The 22,752-nt window shown below is 31.9% G+C and overlaps 2 protein-coding genes across 2 annotated transcripts; both read right to left on the reverse strand.

Moving 5' to 3' along the window:
* Window positions 1–789: 789 nt before the first annotated feature.
* On the reverse strand, window positions 790–4,009 carry LOC133670638 (membrane-anchored ubiquitin-fold protein 2-like). The gene is made up of 5 exons (XM_062091188.1): window positions 3,709–4,009; window positions 2,891–3,176; window positions 1,841–2,005; window positions 1,271–1,358; window positions 790–1,171 (listed from the first exon to the last, which is right to left on the reverse strand). Exons 2-4 carry the CDS (start codon window positions 3,021–3,023, stop codon window positions 1,303–1,305), a joined length of 354 nt encoding a protein of 117 aa, XP_061947172.1. The 5' UTR covers window positions 3,024–3,176; window positions 3,709–4,009; the 3' UTR covers window positions 790–1,171; window positions 1,271–1,302.
* Window positions 4,010–10,650: 6,641 nt separating this feature from the next.
* On the reverse strand, window positions 10,651–18,104 carry LOC133671049 (probable galacturonosyltransferase 14). The gene is made up of 6 exons (XM_062091670.1): window positions 17,279–18,104; window positions 16,152–16,207; window positions 15,876–16,031; window positions 13,249–13,839; window positions 12,262–12,564; window positions 10,651–11,610 (listed from the first exon to the last, which is right to left on the reverse strand). Exons 1-6 carry the CDS (start codon window positions 17,493–17,495, stop codon window positions 11,323–11,325), a joined length of 1,611 nt encoding a protein of 536 aa, XP_061947654.1. The 5' UTR covers window positions 17,496–18,104; the 3' UTR covers window positions 10,651–11,322.
* Window positions 18,105–22,752: the final 4,648 nt, after the last annotated feature.

The raw sequence follows: 22,752 nt of genomic DNA on the forward strand, positions 1-22,752 counted from the left end.
AATAGACTTCTTCAATAGATCCACATTTAAACACATCAACAGATGGATCATACTGATTTAAAAATGAAAGATAAAGATATTGTTAATCTCCGGGAAATTAATTAATATCTTGACCCTCAAAGAGTGGATCTAAGAGTGATTGGATGCATAAGCAAGGAAAGTGATCATCAAGTAAACATGTAAACCATGTCATGAATCTATTTTGAATGCGCCAAAATCACATCAACCCACCATATTTGACATTTTCATGATTCATACCCACATAATTTACCTTCACCATGAAGGAAAAGTTAGGATTACCTCTCTGCTTTTGACCCATCAATGGTTATTTTAGATCTATGACCAGTGTGCCACCAAGCATATAGAAGATAGAAGTTTGAAAGCCAGCATCTAGACAAAATCTTCCAACAATATGCGTGTGAGATTCAAATAGGTGGCCTTAAACAACCAGAACATCAATCAAATTGGGCAAGAAGGTTGTAAGAACCTGAGAAAAAACTAAGAAAGTGGTAAAGGTTGGTAGTTGGTATTTGATAGCTCCATCAAAATTAGACAAGTCTACTGGGGGCACCAAGTGGAGACCTGAGAAAGACTCTGGTTTCTTGCATGGTATTTTATACACATGTTGTAGCTTTGGGACAATTAAGTGCAGCAAACGTTAAAGGCAAATATAAGGTTCTCAGGCACGGAATAATTACTGGAAAACCAACAAACTCATACTATGAAAGTTCTTTAAGAAAGCAATACTCGTAAACTACATTTGACCTTAGACTTTGAAACCCCATCCACTTAATCAAGAATGAAACAAGAATTTTATTGCATTCCAGAACAGTCATGAGCTTTTCAGCGTTCAACCACGTAAATGATGACCCCCAACATGAATTGTAATACCTACTCAGATTGTACAACTATGACCGATACATGACAAGGTGACACAAATTCAAAATGTAAAATCTGGGATACGTGCCTGTGTGAAATTTTCAACTAAATATGAGATTTAGTTGCCTGAAAGCAGAGTTGAATTGACTTAACTACAATCATCGTATACCAAATGGGTTGGGTATGACCTGACCTATATATGATCTATTATAAAAGTTCATAATGTCATTGCTTCTCATCAAATCCACAACTTGCTAACTTTGTTATCTCATACCAGCACCAAACTCTCTTCCTGTAGAAACACGGAAGGAGGAAAAAGAAACACAAAAATCAACTTAAAGAGCACCATGTTTTATTGAAGACGAAATGGACTGTCATGTATCTAATTTACCTTTATGTCATTCCTGCTCTTGGTGGTGCAAATTATAATATAACACAAACGCATTTGCTTTGCTTTGCTTGATTTGCCCCTTTCTTCCCTGCTCCGCCACAAAGGGATACAAATTTTAGTAAGACACTAGAAATAAAATCGATATTCAAATAAACTATACAAAAGGGAAAGGCCAAAAAAATTATGTAATCTCCGTATAGTTTGCAAAAGTTAATGCTTTCCATCAATGTTGCTTTGAAATGGTCAATACTTGAGTTGAATTGACATAAACTATTGCATTGATAATTCATAAGATGCTTGGGAACTCAATGAAATGCAACCATTTCTATATGCCGTCCCTGGTCTGTAACATAACAAGGTATACAAACTAGGCTTTTTCACAAAAAAATAATAATATGGGAATCTACAAAAAATATACAAAAAACAAAACAAGCCGTGCTAGTTGCACGGTGCTCAAATAAAAAATAATAATTTATTTCCAAAAGGCTCCAAGAAACAGCCGATTGGAAAGAAAGAATATATTTAAAAATCTGGCCATCATTATTGTCGGTTGATGGATAATGCGTGTACCTTTCTCTACAGAAGATGGCTGAACAACAACATGCATGGTTGTAACACCACCAGGGATATCACACAGTGGGCTCCGGCATTCCCCTACTGTTCTGTTGTTTTCCAGTATTTTTCCTGCACTAATTAACTTGACATCCTTCAATGTCCTTGGACCATTCTCCTTTTCTGGTCAAATAAATATTAAGATTTTTAAGTACCTTGAATAGTATTTCTTGGAAGTAATTAAAACTATAGAGAGCATCAAAGTTCACAAGTGTAAAATCTTGTCTTTACTAGGGAATAAACAGCAACAAAAACAAAGATGTTGTCTAGCAAGATTACATGACAAATCTGATTCCTATGCTATCAAGTTTGTCAGTGTGGTTCATAATAACCAGCAACTGAAAATTCAAATGCATTCACTTTACAGAGCTGCATTCCCACTGGATTGCCAATGAACAAAAAACAAACATGTTCACAACCCAAACTAGAGTCTCAGAGGTGCCATCCTATTCCATCTAAATTCCTAAATTATTTAACTGAAGAAAGAAGAGTGTGAAAATCCAAATTACCAACAAAGATGAATAAACAACTAAACTAAATAATTTGTTACTTCAGTTTTTGTTTGAGGCAAAATGTGTAGTAAATCAATTCAGATTTCAGAATTTCGTTACAAATTTTCATCAATATTCATAAGAACAAAAATGCATGAAGTCTATGTATCCAATAATTGGAACTGAAGAAATCAAGGATTTCTGGGAAATCATCAATTTGATTATCACATAGTACTTTGCAGTAGCCTGACTCCAAAGAATGGAATGTGTATACATATTGATTCAACGCACAAGGCAACAATTATGGTACTTCCTCTTGTTAAGGTTGTCGCTTCCGAATAGTAAACCACAAAGGGACAGAAATTGCACAAAGTTTTAAAGAGAAGCCCAACATCAACACATGTCTGTCTAGACACAGTTTAATAAAATTTGTGCAAAATTTCATAACGAAACAGTTAAGAGAAAAGACAGTAATTTAGAATTTGAGGGGGGGGGGGTCCTTTGAAGCTTTTCTAACCTTTAGGCCATTGAGCAAGAATATTTTCCTTCAAGGTTGCAACACTTGTAGCAGCCGGAAAGGTTTTGGGACCGATATCTGATCCATCAGTCAATCGAAACTTGATCTCTAACTGATCTTGCACCACAGCCATTTTCAAAGATTCAGTCTTTCAAAATCAAGGCACCCACCTCTACTTGGACCTTTTATCTCAATTGAATTTTCTATCAGAAATCAAGCCCTCTAAATTTCTTGATTTGGGTCCTTACAAAGACAAATATTTGACCAAGATTCTGAATTGGGTACTCTGCCAAATGAAAATAGAATTTATCCCATGTAAATATGTTATGCAGAAAGCATAGCAATCTGGAACAGGAAACTAATGCAAAGAAGGAAACACCATTGAGGAAATAGTTTTGAATTTAAATTTCTAGCAATCAAAATCAGCAATCAATTATAACCAGATGAATTCATTCAAAATTAGAAGCAAAGCTAACCTTTTTTTTACAACAAAATCATGCAGAAGGCCACAAATATATAAATAAATCACAAACACGAAGTGACACACATACAAGTACGCTTACTAAATCTTTAATAACAAATCTCATACAAATCACAGCAACTTAAAAAGCTTTAACTAGTTCTTCCTCAAACCAATCCATAGAATCAAAAGAACCACTCAGAGAACATGAATAACTTGAATGGGGCATAACAACAGCACAAAAATACAAAAGGAAGCTCCCATGAGCACAAAAGTAAACCCAAATCCTCAACTGGGTCATCAAAAAAACTAAAACAAACATTCAACAGAATTGAAAATCCTTGATGGGTTAGCTTACTTTTTGTTTAAAACTGATCTGGGCCAATCTCTTTTTGGCTCAAAAATCCAAGCTTGAATAAAAAAGAGAGAAGAAGAAGAAGAAAAATCGATGCGTGCATCAATAGTGATAGTAATGGGAAAAGAAGAGATCGAATAAATCCCCAGAAAGGAGGCTGTTTCGGAGTTTTCAAAGTCTTCTATATCTATGGTCAATGCCCCCGTTCTTGCATTCTCTTAGCTATCTCCTATGACTATGGAAATGGACAGGTTTCTCTCTTACAAGACTTAGCATTGTTTCCCAGCTTTACAATATCATGGTCACATGATATTAAAAAAAGAAAACACCGTATTTTGAGGGGTTTTTAAAAAAAAAATAAATAGCAGTCATAAAAAATTATTTTCAAAATTAAAAATAAAATTGCGAATCACACTTTTTTTTCCCAGCGGTTTTGGTCACTCCCTAAAATATTATTTAAAAATATGGTTGTAGTTGTTTTTTTAAAATAATTTTTACTCAAAAAAATATTTTTTTAATATTTAAAAAATTATTTTTAATATTAGTATATCAAAATGATTTGAAAATATAAAAAAATATTAATTTGAAATAAAAAAATAAAAAAAATTAAATATTATAAAAAAACACTTTTGAAATGCAAAAATAAACGAACATAAGTGGTGTAACCAACAAAAATTGCCTAGTTGAGTTTGAGAGTAGTATTGTGGTAGTTATTATAATTATGATATGAAAAAAGTAAGTTTAAAAAAATTATTTTTAAAATGTGTTTGGTATTGTGATAGTTTTTATAGTTGTGATATGAAATAAGTAAGTTAACAAAAATTACTTTTAGTAGTAGTTGATTTGATAAAAATATATGTTTGGTTAAAATTGTGATTAAAATTGATTTTAAGCAAAAAACATGTCTAAGGTGTTTGGTTAAAAAATAAAATTAGAATTGATGTTAATAATTAAATGACCTAAAAAGATGTTTATTAATTTCTAGTTTCTCTAGCAAGAAGAAGAAAGAAGGAAAAAAGGTCATTTATATAAGTTTAAAAGGTAACAAACAATCAAAAAAAATTAAAAGGCATAACATTGATTGAACTCCGGCAAGAAAAGCTGGTAGAAAATGCTTCATAATAACTTAGATTAGACCTTGGTTTATTGGTGGGTCCTATAGATAAAAACACAGTTTGGTTTTGTAATCAAACACTAAACACATGTGCTTTAACGCAAATATAAAAGCAACCTAAAAAACAAATAGGTTTTTCAGCTAGTAGGGTGCGCAAACAATACTTTTTGTTTGGAATGGCATAATCAACCGATCTATTTTTGAAAAATACTATTTCCTTTTCCTCTTATTTTTTTCCTTCTCCCTCACTCGGAGAACCCTTTTCTCTCTATATACACCATGAGCTTCACTCACATCTTTGCCTCTTTACATGTTCTTCCACCTCATTCCACCACAAAACTCGTGACTTCCATTCTCTTTCACCTCATTACCTCTATCACTTTCACCACCACCAATTCTACCATGAATTTTTTAGTCAATTCCTAATACTTAAATACAAGCCTTTTGATAGGTCTAGTATTTATATCATAATGTTAACCATTAATTTTTAAAAATTAAAATATTTAGAGTTGTTGAAATATTGGAAAAATCCTTAAGGAATTTTACAAACTTATTTTGAATTTTTTTAAAAAAAATGCACATAAATTTTCTAAAACAATGCTAAAAAAATATGTTCCCCTCCTTTTTAAAATGCAATTTTTGTAAGAATTGGGTTATATACAACAAACAAAAATCATTCTTTTATTATTATTATTTTTTATTTCTGTAAGGTCATGTTTGGCAACAACCCATTTTTTTAAAACCAAAATTGTCAACATAGACCTATGAAGTTTTTGTCAAACATACTCTTAAAATAAAAAAAAAATATTTAGCAAAAACATTGTCAGCCAAACAAGGTCTTAATCTTTTATCTAATTTTGATTTAACCGGGTTGACTCAAAATCTTTAGTCCAACCATAAATCAAACCAAAAACATTGCTTGACATGAAAACTAAACAAAAAATGAAACCAAAACTTAAAACGAATCAAACTTAAAAAAATAGAAAAACTCAATTTTTTAATCAAAAACGAATCAAACACAAAAAATAAAGAATACGAAAAACATTCATATCGATTCAGCAACATGAATCTCCAATTGGACCAATACGATCAAACCAAAGTCACAAACATGTTGTGAATCATGCAATGATCAATAATCTAGCATCCATTCACTTTGATTGTCAAATAATCATCATGATTGGGTCCAAATAGGTTTCGATTCTAAGTCGAAACCCTAGGATTTAAACCCATTAAAAACTTGTTATTGATGTCAATAAATCCTAGATTATTAACTAGTCAAATATCATGAAGTTTTTAGTGCAAAGAAATGGACCAAAACCGGTACAAATCATAGAAGTAAGACAATATTTTTTCCAAGAACACTGCCCAATAACCTAGAAAAACCCAGCACATTGTTAAACCTTGTAAATGGCATTCTAGGCCTCTAAACACACTGTTTTTTGTTTTCACAAATCACATTACCAATACTAAACATAGTTGAATCAAAAGAACTAATAAAACATATCAAATCATCAAAATCATGCAATAGATTTCACCTTCATAACTGCATCCCTAATGGCAGCCAACAACATCATCAAATCTCAATTCAAAATTGACTCTCTAAACAACTTAGGACCAATTCAAGCTCAAGAACCAAGAAAATACACTAATAAATAAATAAAAAAGCATCAAACATATATTGCTATATTTGACAGAAAATAAAAACCATTTTTATTCAGCAAAATAAACATCAAAACATTTCTTAAACATTCAGTATACAGTAACAAACAACTCAGATCAAAATCAAGCAAAGAAAAGCAATATTTCATGCATTAATCAAAATACAATATCAATACAATGTATTAACAAATACAAGTTCAAAACACCATTGAAACATGCAATGAAGAGCTAGAGGTGTGCCTCATGGACATCACCTGCTAAATTAAAGGAGTTTTTTTATATACTTTTCAATATGATTGTTGCCCTTTCTTTCCCAAGCTTACTACTTTATCTTGAAGTTGAGGAAATATTTGTACTAGGCTCTTAAACCTTCATACTTGGAATTCTTTTATCATATCCTCCTCTCTCTTCTTTCTCTCTTCGTTGTTGCTCCTCTACCTTGATTTTCCAGGGGTATTATAGGATTTAAAGCTACAATTCAATCAAAAATTGATCTTTCTTTATAAAAGCTCAGCCTTCTGATCAAAATAGGATTTTTTTAGTATGTTTTATAGCTATAAGCTTTATACCTACATTGGTTTTATAATGGTGATTTTGCAATAAACATGGTTTTTGAGATTTGGGTTGTTTTCCCAAACTTGGAGACCAATAAGCTTATTTTTAGCCTTATGATCTTGAAAGAAACGTGACCAACCTTTGATAAGAATCGACCGAGAAAGTTTGAAGTATGAACACATGAAAACGATTAGTGATTTTACAAAATGAGTATCACAGTCATCGATAACCAAGTTACCTATTTTCAAGGCTTTGTCTGAGCAACTCCAACATTATCATTATTGAAGACCATCTGAAGTTGGTAGAGGGGATGCACACATTTCTTTTAGATCCAACCTTACTCGATTTGGAGGCCTATAGCTTCACATTCATTTACTTGAATGTGCCACCTCAATTAACCCATAATCTACCAATACAGTGAGGCTGATCGGGAACAACATGTTGTTTAGATCATTGGAGAAAATAGAATGCATATTTTTTTATAGGAGTAGCTGATCCTTGTAAAACAAGTGTTTCTCAGTCAAATGGTGGTGATTATAACCCCTAAGGTGGTCGAAAATGCCACATTCAACCACACAACGCGTCGTCTAGGCTAAACCCTAAAAATTAAGATTTTAAATTTGAGATATTGGTAAATTACAATTTAGTCCTTTTTCTTTCAATTGCTTTTAATTGCACACGTAATTGTCTCCTAAACTCTTAATTTCATACAATTCCACCCCTACCAAACTTAATTGTTAACCTTAAAGTTAACCATTTGTTTCATTTAAGTCCTTGATTATGAAATTATGTATTTGTACCCTTAATTGATCAACAAAATTCTAATTTTTTACAATTTAGCCTCTGATTTGATCATTTTCAACCACTGCATTGACTCGTCTTTTTAAGTTTGGTCCTTAATTTTAGATTTCTTCAATCAAGTCCCTAATTGCTCATCAAACTTCAATATGTATGCAATTAAGCCCTTGATTTGACTGAATTAACTCTTTAAAATTGCAATTCAACCCCCAAACTTTAATTTATTCCAATTAAAGCCTAAATTGACTTTAAATATTAATTTTTCTTGCAATTAAGTCCTCAATAAAATTAATTAAGCCTTCCAAGATTCTCATTGACTTCTTAAATATCCAAATTTGTATTTCTTTACTCCAAATAAAAATATTTTCACCAATGGAGCTCTTTGTCAATCAGAATTGGGTTGTCAATTTTGTCAATCTTATACATTTTGGTCATCTAACTTTTTCACTTGTCATTTTGATCCTTCACCACCAAAGTTGGACAATCTTCTAAGCTTTCTTCATGTATATCCTCTTGTATTTTGGAATTTTTTTTTATCTTTTTTCTTTTCTTGAGTTTTTGTAAGGTCAAAAGTAGGTAAAAACTTCTTCTTTTTTTTATCAACAAAACAATTTTTTAAATACAAATTTAAAATATTTAAAATAAAAATTGTCAGAATTGAAATAATTTAAATTTAGGAGTTAAAATGTATTTTTTAAAACAAAACTCTTTTTCATGTTTTATTCGGTTCTTTTTAATTTTGACAAACAATGTTTTTTATTATTATTAAAAGCTTGGTTCTTCATATAAAAACTTATCATGATTTGAAAAGCAATTTTCAATCAAGAAACCAAAAATAATGTCTCGATTTTTTTACGATCATATAAAGAAGATGGAGAAGATCAATCACTTGTGGTTACTCTTTTTTTGTAATCGATCAAAACCTCTCTTTTTTTTCCTGTGACTTTCTCTCGTCTTCTATAAGTTAAGAACTAAAATATAATAAAAATAAAGTTTGAGAATCGAAACAAGAAAACCTAAAACTCCAGGGACAAAACATGTAAAAATAAAATTAAAGAATCAAAATGAATTTTTTCATGGAAAACATTATAGCAATCCAGAGTATTTTGATAGTGTGGCACAAGACAGGACAAAATGAATAAGCATCTTGTGTTTTAGCATACACCAAAATGTGTGACTGCTAATTGAACAGCACCAAACTTTTATTCTTTGCAAATGCAGAATTTTGGGAAGAGAAGGACTGTTTCATGGGAAATTGTCAATTTAAGTTTGAAACAGTGCACTAAATTATTAATGGCTGCTAAGCTTTCATGGGAGGGCAGAGTTATGACTTGTAATAGATGTATCTATTTATTAGTCCTCCAATCTGAAATTAATAAAATTATAATAAAAAGTACGAAGCAATACAAGGTTATGTACAACTTGCTGACATATGGAGCTGTGTTCTTAGAATGGTCAAAACTGAAGGCACCAAATTAATGTAAGAGAGAGATGATTTGATCATGTGAACTCTTACCTAAGGATTTATCAGGACCCTGTCAAGGAAGCCTGTTTTGTCTTATATTGTATTTTAAATAATATATTTTAAAAAATAATTATTATTTCATTATAAAAAATTTATAAAAACATCAAATATAATTTTTTTAACCCAAGGTGTTCAGGTCAGCTTACACACACTATGATTAATTTACGGGTTCATTGAATACCCTACAAGCCGAGTAGACAAATAAAATATCATGTGGATGATAAGAATACACAGAAAAAATAAACCCAAATAAAAAAAAAAAAAAGAAACAAATCCCTTCTCCCCCTATTGCACTCCCTCGAGTGGAACATCAAATACAATTCTTCTTTCTTGTTTTGATAATGATAGGGATTAGGCTCATTTAATATTGTGTGCATTCATTAATATTTTGATCAAGTAGATATCTGTGATGTCAACGAACCTTTCAGGTTCTTCCATTTTAAACCTGGAAGAATCAAAATAAGCTTATTGATGATGCAGACAAAGGACACTAATGGTCATCTCTTGGTATTTAATTAATTTAATTTAATGATATAAAGATAAGAAAAGCAAAATTCCAAGAGAGGTCAAATCAAATGTGGTGTGGTGTGGTGTGGGGCATTCAAGATGATCGGGATGCGTTAGGCACAAGGAACCTCTGCCTTGAAAGATCAGAGCTGCCAAATTCGGTTGTTGGATGCTTAGAAAAGGATAATCGTACAAGTAAATGGATTTCTTGTCATCATCAACTTAGGAAATTCCAAGAACAACAAGAATCTTTTGTTTGCTAAAGATATTATTGTACACAAGATTTCTGTCTCTACGCGACCATCTCTTCCTTTAGGGCATTGTCGTGCACAGTGTTCTTTCCAAGAAGGAAATGAGACACAGTCTGCATGCAAATTATGGAGTGCCTCGAAAGTTAATTATTCTGCACAAGAAAATAATACATAATTGATCATGGACCTGCACACATGTTTTCCCAGGTTAGATGGCCCTCTGGTTACATTTAGGATACTGGGTTTTTGATTTTCTGTTCGAATAATCGACGATTCTAAATTTGGTTTTCCAGAAAAATTAGGTTTTCCAGAAACTATAGTTGTTGCTGATCGATCTAGGTAACGAGCTTAATATTTTTCAGAGTATACCCTTGGTATTTTATACGGTTTTCTTTAATACAATTACACTTGTAAAAGAAAAAAAATGGGGATCATGAGAGCTGTGAATGGGTTTTGGGCGACCTGGCATTAGCTTCATGGATGTTAAAACAAGTCACAAACAGTGAATGCTCAAGGATACAAGGAGAAACAGAACCTTAGAAAAAAAAGAATTTTCTGCACATTTTAATGTTTCTCATGAATCGTACATAACAAATACTGAGATATAACCTAAAAAGTTCCCCAATTTAACGGGACCTGTAATAAAGCAATCTCCATTACCTACTCCTATGTTTCACCTTGATGATATTAAATTGACAGGGGAAAAAATGGGGAGGTACTAGCAAAAATGACAAGAAGAGGGAAAAAATCAAGTGAAGAAACATTTGTAGACCAATGCTGGAGCCCTCACTAGAGATCTGCCCTAGCCTTCCTCTTTCCTGCACCAAGCACTATGGCGCATTGGCATATGCACTTTCTAACTTGTGCAATTTGCTTTATTCTAATATAAGTGCCAGGAAATCAGACTAGACTTTCTGCAGGAAGACCATTAATAGTATCAATTTTCCAACCAAGAAATAAATGATGGATTGCTACGTTAAAGATTGAAAGAAAGAATCCCATGCCCGTGCTGGTGATCAGGCCCTTTTCTGCAAAGGTACGAGGTATGACAGAGAATTCAGACCTGAAACTCTGCTCCCTTCTGGATGATTTTCTACTTGCCTTCTCAAGTAGACCTTGAGAAAATTTTCAACCATGAAAAAACTTACATGCCACCCAAATCACTTGTCTTTTTCCATTCCAATTCTAGTTCTAGCCCATATGGTTGATCAAACTGAATCCAGGATGTGGCAGTTCCTTATAAAATCATTGGAGTAATTCACATATTTGGTCCAAAATGGTCGAAGATGCTCAAAGCCAATTTCCAGCCAAGGTTTTGCCTGACCATTGTAGTGGATAACTGCAGCCTTCTTTACACTCTCAATGTTTGTCTTATTCTGGTATCCCAACCCAAGCATATGCCAGGATGGATCAATTGGATGAACATGACCTTTAAATGCAATCAAAGCTGGTGGTAGGGTTCCGAGTTTCCACATTGTCAGGTTTGACTTCAGGTTCTACATAAACAAAACCCAGAATAAGAGAAAAACAGTGGCAAAGCATCTCTTATTTGCCTACAGTTATATACAAATCACTATAAGCACAACCTCACCAATATTCAGTGCATACAAGAATAACCCAATACGAAATATTTGTATTTGTGGTGTTTGATATTCATCCAGAATTTAGAGCCACGTGGAAGTTAGATATTTGACTAACATTCCAACAATCAACTAATATGAAACTATAAACTAGAATATATCTGAAATGTTACAGGGAGAAACACCCTGAAGTGATGTACTCATAAATAAATTAAGAGTGCACAGAGCCAATGACAGGTGAGGAGCACGCAAGCAAGTAAAAACAATACTTCATAAATGAAAGAATATGATAATGATGATGATGAAGGTTGTTTACCGATGCGGTCCTTCTCATATTGATATTTTTTTAAAAGCTGGAGCTAGTAACGCTTGTTTGTTAGCGCGCAATGCTTCTCACATAACAATTTTTGAGATCAAGGTTACCTTTTAGCACATTTAATGAGTCACTTGCCACATAAGATAGCAAATATCACAGCATGAGCATGTTAGTGAAAGTGTCTGTCTTTAATATTATCCTAGAGTTTTATTAGACCAAAAAAAGGTGGTGGCAGGAACAGGTGAGCTTACCTCTTTCAGCCAGGAATGGTAGGTTTCTCTAATATTTGTTTTCCTCCATGCGCGGAGATCAAATATGTTCATTCCATATGCCCATGCACATTCATCAGGGTCCAAATTCTTTGCTACGAGGGGATGTGAAAAATTGAAGTAATTCTTGAAATGCTTGGACATTACCCACTCATCTTCACCTTTACAAGTTTCTACAGCTCCATTGACCTTTCCCTTAAGGTCAATTTCCCAAAGTGGAGACAAATCACGCTGGATTACGACATCATCATCTAGAAACACCACCTTGTCAAGGTTTGGAAAGAGCTGTTCAACATAACCAATTAGTCTAAAGATATTGAGCCAGCAGATGAAGAAAAAATAAATCTAGCACAAAACAAAATTGCAGAAACTATGGCAAACCTCAAAGGTTGGACTAATGATACAATAGTTCTTGGGAGATTAACGCTGCCGTTAGAAATGAAAGGAATTCAGAAATTTTTGTTACCATTGGACATGTGACATAATCATCAAACTTTAGTATATTTTCTCTTTTTTCCTTCCAAAAGAAAGCATTTTACTTTCAGTAAATCATCATTTGTTATCCATATCCATCTTCCTTTTTCAAATTGTAAGCATCACATTTTATTCATACTTCAATATATTAAAAATTTTAGAAACTTCAGTAATTCACAGGGTCACTCCCGATACAAATCAATGAATGTTCCCACAACAATCCTGGATACTTTCAAGAATACTAAAGTTAGATCCTGATTTGTTATGGCTGGTAAAAGACTAGATTTTCCAAGTGAGATCAGGTGGTTTCTACATATGTGCACATGAAATAATCACAAGGACATTTCCTCATGACATCTAGCATCATAATTTTTTGGTTGCTTTTTTTACCCTTTAACATCTTAGGTCCCTGGTTATTTTAAAATAGACCATATGCATCATAATTCATAATCTCCAAGTACGACAACAGAAAAGATAAACTTCATATGAGATCACCTCAGGTATATATATCCGAAGATGGTTGAGTATTGATATATACTTTGGACTTCTAGCCTGCAATTTTGAAGCAAATCTTCGTGGAGTTGTATCACTAAGATTTGCCCCTGCAATGTGATTCCCATGGTAATAATTCCTGATACCATTATGATTCTCTACAGCTTCAAGCACTGGAACATTCTCTCTTGTTAACCAGTCAAACTGGTGAACACCTTTCACTTCCACAATAGCAGGGGAGACTGGGTTTAGCGCAAACCATGAGTGCATGCCCGCATAGGTTTTCTTGTCAGTGATGATGTGAAAAACTATGTTGTCAGGCTTTAAAGATGACTGGATAGTAGAAGTGACAACAACTGAGGCAGCCAAAATGTTATCGGTTGAGAGGACAAAGTGGTGGTAAGAGTTGTCGGAGAGCAGAGGAAGGAACTCTGGAGAAGGTAATTGTTTACGTGCATGAGCATTGGAGGAATATTCATCAGTCAGACGTAGAGAGAGACAGTGGATGCTTTTCGGGATGGAACTTGCAGCAAAGTGTTTGTTCATCAGCTCTGAAAATTTAGATTCCCTAATTTCTCTTTCCAATTTTTCCATCTGTGAAAGATAAAAAGAAAAGAATGACATTAGTTGAAAATATTTCTTAACAACCCAGCAGATTTTTATTTCTTATTTTCTATTGGAGTGGCATGGGTAAATGCCCTCTCTATACATATGAATTTATGCATATATGTGGATAAAGGATAAGAAAAGAGAACGAAAATGAAATCGATGGATCAATCAAATACATAACAAAAGAAAGCAAATACAAATTTCACATCCCACTTCAATGACACAGAGTAGCATGAACGTGTTGCAGTTAAGGGATCCAAACTTAAAACATACAAATGTATTGGTAACATGACTGCACCATTTGAGCTCTATCAAAGTTGAGTAGAATAATTCAATCTAATATTGAATAATGAAAAGCCATATTAATAGCAAGTTAGCCCACAAAATAACTTAATTTAAAAATATGTATTTGGGTGTGAAAGGGATCATGACCATTAAAAGGAGGCTGCAAACCACGAGTGACCCAAACTCTTGACCCACACCAACATTGTACTCATATTGAATTAAAAATTAATCAAATAAAAGGATTAGGACCTAGAAAAAGAAAATACAGTAATAATTAAAAAAATAACATGATGGACTTTTTCTTTCATTGGTTCATATAATGAATCATTAAGTATGTCAATTCATTTTTGCTCTTCTTAATTTTTCCTTCTTCCACAAAAAGTAATTCTGATATAACAACAATATAATAATAATGTTTTATCTTTCATTTTTAAATAGTAGGATCCAAACTCTAACATATAGCTTCCTTGCCTATATAAAAAAAATGATTGAATTTACTCATCCATGTCAGCAGGTCATGAGTTAAGGGTCAAGAATTTGTGTCACTCTTCTTTTTCCAACAAACTAATTCTAAGAGCACATCATCAATAAACAATTAATGGTATCTCCAAAGTCAAAAAATAATTAAAGCCTCACAACAATAGAAGATTCTCACAACAGAACAACCTAGAGAATAGAAATGCAACAGGACGTCCTGTGGACAATCCTGTGTCAACCTGACCAAGATGCCAAGCAAACAATAAATCAAAACTCAGTATCAGACACTCATCAAGGAGAATGTCATGCAAAAAATAAGCAACAACAATAGTTGATATAAAAGCAGTATCAGACATGGCATGAAAGGTCTCAAAACTAGGGTCACCTCCTTTATCACATTGTTAATGAAAAAAGCTGATTGATTGGCAATCAAGTGTAAGTTTGAAGGTAGAATTGGTGATCTATAGGCTACAATTGAAGACATCAGACCTGGAATAGGGCATAAACATATATCTACTTGAAATCCATCATCCAATGGAATTCTTTAGGTTTAGAATAGTCTTCTATAAGTGGGAATTAGAATCAGCTAAAGTGTTCAAGATAGATTGAATTGGCATTTCATTTCTAATTACTCTTTTTCAGTCAAGACATAAAACAAGGTATTGGAGGATGAAACTGATAATTCATTTTTCAGCAAGCAATAATTGAATAGCAATAGCTCTAATTCTTTTAGATCTTCTCTTCAGTTGTCCATGACATTTTAGCATACGATAATTTAATAGCAATCGTTCATAGAACCATGCAGAGATCCCTTCCAGAAAATCATTATTTGATAGAATACACAGGGACAAGATTTCAAGTATTATATATTTTATACCCCTCTCTTTGGAATCCCTTTTCTTTCTTTTGCAAGCAAACAAAAAATCATAATAACTACTAATAAGATGTGTCACCCAAATTTCATATATTTCTCCAGTTAAAAACTCCCAAATGTTAAGATTACTATTAACAGAAAACAAGAACATGAGCATGTACAAAAAAAGTTCAAATATAATTCCTGTCTAATACTTGGTAATAGATTCAACCCTCATTGAGTGATATAACTAGTTTGAAACAAAATGAAAGATGCAGAAACAAGTATGGATCCATGAAGCTAAAACCTACTTTTCAACCCTGCTCTCCTCCCAATAATTTAAGAATAAGGAAACGAACCACATCTTAAATTAATTGTGTCTATGTTTGAATAACTCGACACATACCATAGCCCTCAACATGAATGCAAATGTCCTTGCATCATACTGATTGTTCTTCATTTCAGAAACTAGGTGGCTAAAAGAAGCTGGGAGCTTTACACCATCTGGGATTTCCTCGTTTTTAACTTGATTGAGTATCTTGTAAAAGTCTTTAACGAGCCTCTGTTACATCATTACCACCAGCATAAGTATTCAACTTGTGATAACACCATTAACAAAAAGTAGGAGAGGAGGTAATATCTTAATCTGAAACAGTAAGGATGAAGGAAAAGGCTTACTTACCCCTGAATCATCTACTCTACCAAGAAGCCTTGGTCCTAACCGTCTACCTAAACAATCTGCGGTGCAAAAGCAAAGCAAGAACAAGAATTAAGCATCCGCCACAAACACAGAAGCAGCATCATGAAATTGTGATCCTAGACCCTGATCCAGTAAGTATAGACATCTAAAAGCAGATCCAGATTGCTCTGTAACATTTCAGTAATTTGAATTATAAACACGGTAAACAAATTTCACAAAAAACAAAGGATTAAAAAAATGAAACAGCCAGGAGAACCAAATAATTAATCTAAAATTGTGACTTTATGTTCTTTAGAAGTCTGCTTCAGTTTGAAGTATCAGTGAATTACTATTAATTAAGACTCCATCAAATCTTTATTTAGCTCATCTTTATCATAAACAATAAACAATACTAATCTCCCAGAATTCATAAATTAATGAATTGAAATCTATCCCCAATAAATTTACAAGTTCAAAGCCTCATTGGTTATTAGAAGCGTGCGAACACGCATGAAAAATAAATGGAAATGGAAAAATCCATTAATTAATCATGCTAGATCAAGAAATCTGGAGCCGAGTTAAACAGCTGAAATACGTTCGCCTGCAAGAAATTTCTATGCCAACAAATATAATGAGCTATTAAATCAAAATTAGATCCATCACCCTTGATATCAATCACAAATGTGAAAATCATAATCAAATGAATGCCATCCGTGAGTGTATTTAAACATGTATATGAGCGGAGAGAACAAGGTATTAGCGTTGCAGAAAAAAGAGGTAAGCAAATTGAAAATATTAACCATCAATGTTCAAAAGAAACATAAGGCACATTCATGAAAAATATGCATAGATGTAACAAAATGTGATTAAAACAAGACACGAATGCATCACATGTGAAAAACAACCGAACCCCAAATCAAATCAAGATCCAAACACCTCACAGCCAAATGCATACATACAAACAATAACAAGATCATGAAATTAGAAAGCAATCACAACCCAAATCAAATGAAGATCCACCAACCACATGAAGAAACAATCACAATCAAAATAACAAAAAAAAGCCCAAACACTTGAACACAAAAAACCTTGAAAACAAGTAAAAGCCAATTAAAAAAAAAAAAACTCACCAAATGAGGAACACTTGTTGACTCCTTCAAGGGTAACCAAAGCAGTGAGAATGAATACAAAAGGTAACAAAAAAGCGAGAATGAGTATAGTATGAAAAAGGGTTCTATAAGAGATATGGCGAGCTGCGACTTTGATCTTCATTAAGTCAATAAACCCATTGTTGCTGCTAGAAGATATAGTGATGCTTCTCATGCTACGCGAGATGTGAAGCTGCATATTCCTTTTCTATGCAGCCTCACCAGCACAAACCTAGCAAAGGCGACAAGTTCTAGCTCCTTCCCCGCTTGTTCCAACAATACCCAACTCACCATCAGATCCACACCTATCACAGATAAGATTTCCCTTCTGGGTTCCTGTAATGTTGTCGCTGTTATCTCTTATTCTCCTTTCTATTTCCCTTTCTCCTTCCCTTGTTTGTGGTCCTTTCAAATACCGCATTGGAGATTCAGCAGCAGCAGCTATTGTTAAAACAATAAAAAATGGGTTTCTACACCTATTTACATGCAACAATACATCAATACAGCTCTAATGGGTTTTCTCCTTTTGCAAGATTTTCTTCTTCTTCTACCTTTAATGGATCAAGAAGGGGAGGGAGGGAGAGAGAGGGAGAGAGAGAGAGAGAGAGAGAGAGAGAATGGCTTCTGCTCTGCGTTTGTGTTTTCGTCTAATTTTTTTATTTTGATTTTTTCTCTATTTTTTTTTTAATAAAGTAAATATGGTTGTTCAAGAGTCAAAACCGTGTTGCGATGGTGTTGGGTTTTTTTTTTTTTTTTTTTCAAGGAGAGAGAAAAGTGTGGGGGTGAGTTTTTGACCTTCGAGAGGCTCTAGTGTTCTTCGCCATCCTCACCTCGGAGCTAAATTTAGATGTCTCCTCTGTCCGCGGCCACAACATGGATCTGCTTTCCTTGGACACTGTTGTTTTTCAGTGCTTGTCAATTTTAGTTATTCTTTCATATCAATTCTCACTAAAGTGGAGGGTATGGTGCTCAAAAGGGACGTGTTGTTGGGATTGGAAGGGTCATGAAAGTTATTTTTTAAAGTAATTTTATGTTTAAAATTATATTAAAATAATATTTTTTTTATTTTTAAAAATTATTTTTAATATTAACCTATCAAAAATTCAAAACAATATGAAAAAATAATTTGAAATAAAAAAATTTAATTTTTTAAAATTATTTTTGAAACACAAAAACAAACAGATTCTTTCTCAATTATAAATAAATTCTTCCATATTTTTTAAATTATTTTATACATCAATTGACATTAAGCCAAAAAATAACATATTTTTTATGTCGAGAAAACTAAGATTCCATCGTATTTCAAGAGTGTTTGGGAGAATTTCTTAGTGTTTTTGGATCATTTCGATACACTGATATCAAAAAAATAAAAATAAAACATTATTTTGATGTATTTTCAAGAAAAAATACTATGGAAAACAATCTTCATGTATGCTTCAAGCACCCCTCACTCCTTAATTTATTGAATTCTCAGCAAAATAGTATAATTAAGTCCAATTCTCATGAAAGCAAAATCTTTGTCATTAAATTAAAATATCATAAGCTTTGAGGAGTGAGATGCAATGAGATCTCACCCTTCACTATTCCATGTCCGTTACGAAAGAAAGAAGCACTTGAATGCCCATTTTACCAGTCCAATAACTTGGAAATTTTTTTTATTTATATAGTTTAATATGAATATCCAGGTTAATTTGCACATACCTCAACTAATTTCACGGGTTCTGAAATTAATGACCATGTAAGCCTCCAGTGACCATCATATGAGCAATCACAGGGCTCGAACTTGAAACTAAAAAAAAATAAACTTTTTATTTCTAAATTTTTATCACTAAACCAAACCAGATGGTTAATTAAAAATTTTAAAAAGGAGGAGGGTACAGGTTCAAATATTGTTGGCATGGTGAAATATTATTATATTATATGATATTATATTATGCATGGAAAATATGAGACGGTCAAAGTTTATACAACGTCCATATGCGAGGCCCACAAGAGGGGAGCATGCATGCCGCTGTCACAGTACCACCATCATGATGTGATCTCTTTTTTTCTGTGGATTACCACAAATTTTTCGTCGGGACGAAAGGTTGGGGGGGTGGGGGTGTCCACACAAACGATTTGAAGGTAGGCTGTTTCCACCTCTGGGGGACTTTTCGAATGTGTCAAAATTGAAAGAGATGGTAGGGAAAAACAATCAATTTTTTTTCTTTTTCTTTTTTTATTTTTGAGATGGTTTACCTATTGAAATTATTTTGGATTAAAATAGTAAAATGATTTTTTTTGTTAATTTAAAGAAAAATTATCAATCCCAAAGTAGAATGGTATTTTTCTTATTAGCCAGACTAGAAAAAACCTTTAAGTGCTTGGTTTTTTTATGTATACCAGGATTCAAATCATAATATGAGTTGGAACATTGAAATAATTATTTTATTCTTTTAAAAAAATCATTAAGCCTCTTAGGGGTGGAACAGTCTTTTTCTTGTGGTTCAAAAGTCATCTTCAAATTGAATGAGGACATAGAGGTTTTTTTCATATTTTCTCAGTACAGTACAATAACTTAATCATCTTTAAAAATTTGTTAAACGTGGTTCTAAAAATTTGTTTTCAAAGTAGCTTTTTAATTTGTTTCTTTGAATCTCATCAATGTTTTTTTTATTATTTATTTTGTTTGAAATAATTTATAAAATTAAAATTTTTTTTAATTTCATCATCTTCTAATTTTTCATATATAATATTTAGTCTTTATTCTTTTTATTGCTATTATTTTTTGTTTTTTTATTCTTATCTTGATTTATTTTATTTTTCATTTTCATTTTCATCCATCGTTATTTTATTTTATTTAATTTTTATACCAGATTTGATACTCATTTTTTTGTTTGTTTTTTTTTATCATTTTCTTGATTTATTTTATTTTTCAATTCCTTCTCTTGTTGTTTTATTTCATTTAGTTTTTATACCACATTTGGTCATTGTTCTTATGATTACTATCTATTTTTTCTTGATGATTGAAAATTTTGCTTCATGATTTTTTGAAGTCTTTCTTTTATGGGGTAACTCGGTTTCATGACCCAGATCATGAGTTTCGTAGCCTGATTTGACTTTGTTTTTTTAGATTTTTTTAATTGATTTTTTTTCATTTTTATCCTTCAAAATTATGTTATCAGGCATCCAGCTTTGTGATTTTTGTAGCTTCCTTTTCTATAGGGTTATCTCAATCTCATATCCCAGGTGAGTTAACCCGAGTTGACTTGATTTTTTTATTTATTTTAATCGATTTTTTTAGTTTTCCCTTTCATTGTTTTATTCAATTTATTTTGTATGGAGTTATTCTTTTTCGCAATTCAACATTTGATTTTCTAGTAATTAAACTTGTATTTTTTTCTTTTTATAAAATTATCTCTTATTTTTCTTAATTTTTAAAAGAATACTGTTATAACTTGAATATTTTTTATATTAAAAAAAATTAACCCAACCCGCGGTATAATGCAAACCACGTCTAATGGGTGCAGTAAGAAAAAAGATTTTCTTCTATTTTCTTTTTCATTGTTTTAGACAGTCTATATAAAAGTCTGGACGCTTGTTCATGACAACTAGTTAATTTTGGCTGCCCCAGACATTTCCAGAGACGCCATTGATTTTGAAAGAAAGAACAGTTGAGACATCAAAGGAGAAAAAATTAAAAAAAAAAAAAAAAAAAAAAAAAAAACTGGAAGTCAGAGAAGCCCTGTGACATGGGGACCAACGACTTGGTTATCTAGCCTACCTTCTTGCTGGGAATTTTAACAGTTTGGCATTCTTGTTTTTAAAAAATTTATTTATTTATATGTTTTGAATTGTTTTGATGTGTTAATTTAAAAAAATAATTTTTAAAAAATAAAAAAATAATATTTTAATATATTTTAATATAAAAAATATTTTAAAAAACAACTGTAATTATAATATGTAACAAGCCAAGAGAAGCATTGATGCAGTTGATTGAAGTGGACAGAAAAACTCACAATCATGATAATTAAATCTGTGAATGTCATCAATTATCGAGTGATCCACCAAGAGGCAAGATAAGTCTTCTCGATATTTAAAAGGAATTGCTGGGTTCTATTCTAAATCTCACATCATCTTTAATGCTAAAGAATTTTGTAATTAACCTATTTTATTTTAAAAATAAAAATAAAAATAAAAATTGTTTCCATCATTTGAACCCACCTCATAAAGTCATAGAAACAATATTTTCTTAAATTCAGGTCCACTAATAAACTGATTGACATGGGATTTGATCTAGGTCAAGTTTAAAAGATAAGATATTAATTAATATTTGATTAAGACTTGATTTATCTAAAAAAATCAAAATAATATTATTTTAATATTAAAAAAATAAAACAAAAAATAGATCTAGACCACCCTATGATTTGGATGTTGACTTGGGTCAGGTTTAATAAATTTTTTCAAGGGGAAAAAAAATTAGGTTAAGTTATTAGCATAATTGGACCAAGAGGCCAGCTATTTTTAATATTGCAATTTGCAACTTCCACATGGAAGTGGGTGATTGCTAAAAGAGGAACATGGCTGGCTATTTAATGGGCATGTGAATTTTGTTTGTGTATTGGTTTTTTTAGCAAATGGCTTTAGACTAACATAAAAAAAACTTACTAGGAGTGATTATTTTTAGTTCGATTCAATTTTTATAAAAAAATAATTAAATCAAATATTTTTTTAAAAAATTGAAACCGAAACTGGTTCAAACCAACCGGTTTCGGTTCGGTTCGGTTTTTTAGGGCAGAAACTGGTTCAAACAGGTTTGACTCGGTTTTTTCAGTTTGGCTTGGTTTTGGCTCGGTTTTTTTTTGTTTGGGTTTGGTTTGGTTCGGTTTTTTTGGTTTCAGGCTTATAAAGCAAAAATCGAACCGAACCGGTAGATTTTTTCAAAATTTTAATTGGTTTTTTTTCGGTTCGGTTTTTTCAATTATTTTTTTTTAATTTTCTTGATTTAATCGATTTTTTAGTTTTTTTCTCACCCTTAAAACTCACAGTGATCTATTACTGGTAGTTGTGCCATTTTTTTTCAATATCAAATTGTTGTTTTGTAGAAAAAATAATTAAAAAATGCAAATAAGGTTACATAATTTTTTATTTTTTCTTGGATTTTATCATTCTAGTTAATATTGATTTTATGAAGTTTTTTTTTGTGCCTTTCCATTACAAAAATGGTGATTCGTGGCACATACTTTGACAATTAACCATAAAAAGTGAATTATATTTCTTAAAGAACGAATTTATCACATACTATACTAGGAAAATGAAAGAAACAAAAGAGAATCCAGAAAAAAAATAATTTATAGTATAAAGTATGTAAGAAAAATCCCTTAATTAGTAACTCTGAATTTAATAACTTTAAGAGTTCAACCATAATATATATAAATATATATGCATAGTAAAATATTTACAAAAGGATTAAATCT

This window comes from Populus nigra, chromosome 13, assembly GCF_951802175.1.
Source record: "Populus nigra chromosome 13, ddPopNigr1.1, whole genome shotgun sequence".
Classification (NCBI taxonomy): Eukaryota; Viridiplantae; Streptophyta; class Magnoliopsida; order Malpighiales; family Salicaceae; genus Populus; species Populus nigra.

Bases quoted from the DNA above. Each gene is read 5' to 3' on its own strand.
- LOC133671049 (XM_062091670.1), bottom strand. From the start codon at position 17,495: ATGCAGCTTCACATCTCGCGTAGCATGAGAAGCATCACTATATCTTCT. The intron at 16,032-16,151 runs GTAAGTAAGCCT...ATGATGTAACAG, and splicing joins GTAGAGTAGATGATTCAGGG to AGGCTCGTTAAAGACTTTTA. The intron at 13,840-15,875 runs GTATGTGTCGAG...TATCTTTCACAG, and splicing joins CATTCATGTTGAGGGCTATG to ATGGAAAAATTGGAAAGAGA.
- LOC133670638 (XM_062091188.1), bottom strand. From the start codon at position 3,023: ATGGCTGTGGTGCAAGATCAGTTAGAGATCAAGTTTCGATTGACTGAT. The intron at 2,006-2,890 runs GTTAGAAAAGCT...TTATTTGACCAG, and splicing joins TCTTGCTCAATGGCCTAAAG to AAAAGGAGAATGGTCCAAGG. The intron at 1,359-1,840 runs GTACACGCATTA...GTGGCGGAGCAG, and splicing joins GCCATCTTCTGTAGAGAAAG to GGAAGAAAGGGGCAAATCAA.